This window comes from Aplysia californica, unplaced genomic scaffold (assembly GCF_000002075.1).
Source record: "Aplysia californica isolate F4 #8 unplaced genomic scaffold, AplCal3.0 scaffold00261, whole genome shotgun sequence".
Classification (NCBI taxonomy): domain Eukaryota; kingdom Metazoa; phylum Mollusca; class Gastropoda; order Aplysiida; family Aplysiidae; genus Aplysia; species Aplysia californica.
Window position 1 is genome coordinate 749,831 of NW_004797531.1, and position 2,998 is coordinate 752,828.

Below are 2,998 nucleotides of genomic sequence, written 5' to 3' on the forward strand. Positions count from 1 at the left end.
ATACACACACACACACACACACACACACACACACACACACACACACACACACACACATTATCAACCAACTTCCCATCTAGACCCTATGACTGAAAATCTGGCTTCCCTCAAATAAATCAAATGGGTCAAACCATACTATTTTAAGAAATTTATCCAAAATGTCTGCCCTGGGTACTGACTATTAAGTGCAACCATATAATTTTCTTCCCTTCCACTTCAGTTCTGTATTACTTCACTCACGCATGGCAGACGACGTTATAAACCTCTTATGTAAATAAGCTCATGTTTGCCATTTCCGTACAGGTGCGTGGACGAGATCGTGCAGATGTTATCCTCTAACGACCAGCATCCGGTTAGTACAGCTGAAGGAATGTCCGCCGCCAAACGCGTCGGGGCTGCCTGCTACATCGAGACTTCGCCGGAAGTGGAGAAAAATGTTCGCAAACTCATCAACGAAGCGATTGCGTCCGTTCTCAGGGGAGGAACAGCAGAATCGAGCTCGTGCTCTATTCTTTAGTTAGTTTTTTTTTTTCCCCTCTTCGGATTTGTTACAGTCATTATCCCATAAGGTTTTGGTCATCATGCTGTTGAGTTGCTGTCGTCGTGAAGATAAATTATTTTATTGTTTATAATTTTCCAATACAAAAAAATCCTAACAATGTGTGCAATACAAAGCTGTTGGTAACCAGTTGAGTGCCAATGTAGCGAAGGGTTTGTGCGCATTTTCCGTCTTTCATGTGAGCATTTTGAATCAAAGTTATACCCATCTTTCTTCTCAACATTCGTACATTGTGTCAAGGTCAACAACTGAGAGAACGAGACCCATGCATCAAGTATTTAGTAATCTCTTGATTGTCGTTAAGTTTGAAAGAAATGTTGCTTTTGTTATGTAAGACAAAACATGATTTGAAAAAAAAAAATTGAAAATGGCAGCGTGAGTGTGTATAGGATTACGCACCCCCTCTTTTTCCCTCTCTCTATCTCTTTCTCTCACACACCCCCACCCCCACATAAAACACTCGCACGCACGTACACACATACTTACATACATGCATTTTAACGTTCCCAGTATTGTGACGCATTTTACGAAACTACCGTAACAGCTTTAGTGTTTTGACACACGGCATCCTTGATTTCATCTGCGACTATAGGCCCCTAAATACTCTCCGATAGCCTATGCCAGTCATGAAATCCAGTCAAGCAAAGTAGGGCATTTGCCTCCCCTCCTGTCTAGTCGGTCTCCGTCGGAGAAAAGCATTGGACGTCTCTCCCCAGCAGACCAGTAATACCTCTACTTTTAAACTAAAGTAAGAAGAAAAACCAACAACAAACAAAAACAAAACACCCCCCTCCAAAAAAAGCAACCCCCAAACCCAAATCCCCCCCCCCCAAAAAAAAGCAGCATAAAAGCCCTGACTGCTAGTAGTGCTAGATGCTGAGATGGTGAAGGTAGAGTTGGATGGCGGGGAAAATATGCTATGTTTGTACCTCTTTGGAAAGAATAATAATGAGAAGAACGAGGACTATTCTCAGATTTGAACCCTGCACTTTCATATCTTGTCCTCGATTGTAACCAGAAGCGCAGCAAAGGTGGCCCTTCTTGGATACTACGATGGTCGTTACTAGACTTTGACCCCATTGTGCCTTTGTTTGCGTCTTTGTTCGTCTTTATCTATTTTTTACTTTTGATGCAACATTATTTATTATATATGACATTACTGACGTTTAACTTTAACCACGCAACCGCAATGACAGCCATGAGCATCGATACTGGTCAATGTATAATGAATGAAATGAATGAATCATAAACATTTTACTGATCTCGTTTATTGCCAATGAATTATTATTATAGTACTAACAACTAGGGGTGAGAGAGTACTCGATTCCACTCGAGTATTTAGTCCGTGGGAGTACTCGTTTTGAGTCGTTTTTATATCATTTCGAGTCCAAAAACCTCCGAATACTCAAGTATGTGCTTTTTTACTCCTAGAAGAAGAAAAGACTTAGCAATTTACATCGTTTTTGTTTGTTGCTGTTTTGCATTTATTTGTATTTTTTCTCCTTTTTCTTAGTGCTCTATTCAAATCATCTCAGTAATTTTCGTATATATCTTTGTTACGTTTCTAAAAACTTCAAAGTGTTATTCGAATTTATTATTGCCTTTGTTATTATTAATGAATAGGTTAAATGTGTTTTAGACATCAGCGAATAATACAATAAACCATGCTCAGGATCCGAGTACTCGAGTACTCACTCGAGTATTTCATAATCACTCGGACTCGGACTCGAGTAAAAAATAACGGACTCGCAAACCCTTAGAAACAACTCATTTAGGTTACTATGTACAGTCATTGTAATCTACTCGTGGCATCAATATAAAACAAGATCACGGGCATTAAAGTGCAACTGTCTGTCAGTATGTTATGTTAATCACAACCTCATCTGTAACGAATGCACCACATTCTTTTATTTATTTGACCTTCAAGCAATATTGTGATAGCATCCCACTCCATTGACTGAATGAATCTTCTAATAAGTATGTTTAAAACTACGTAATGCAAACTTGACTGTGTTTTTTTTTATTTGTATGGTAATCCTCATTCTCTTCCACGATTGAATGTATACGACAACGATTTTACTTGCTATGTTGTTTCGCTGTTTGTCCAGTAAAGGCCTTTTATCAAAAAGCCTTACTTTTTACAAAGGTATTGTCCTTAGAATATGCTGCTGTGATGGTGCACTGCTGTGAGTGACATGCAGTCAGATTATTTTGATACCTCCTCTATTTTATTCATGAAAAACATCAACATTCTTCATAAAGTTGAATAAGCTAAGCATTGCCTTTTGTTCTCTTTTATATATGTGCATGTATGTATTGTATTGTTACGCGCGGATGTGGGCAGCAGCAGAGAGAGAAAGAGATAGATAGATAGACAGATAGATAGATCGATAGATAGATAGATAGATAGATAAATAGATAGATAGATAGATAGATAGA

General features: G+C 38.6%; 1 protein-coding gene across 1 annotated transcript in view; it reads left to right on the forward strand.

The window, feature by feature from the left end:
- Positions 1-920, forward strand: part of LOC101857190 (cell division control protein 42 homolog) — a gene marked incomplete at its 5' end in the record, with an annotated part of 17,062 nt that extends 16,142 nt beyond the window's left edge. Inside the window, 1 exon segment of the mRNA XM_013083907.2 lies at positions 304-920. Coding sequence (XP_012939361.1) covers positions 304-517 — 214 coding nt within the window. The 3' untranslated portion in view covers positions 518-920.
- Positions 921-2,998: the final 2,078 nt, after the last annotated feature.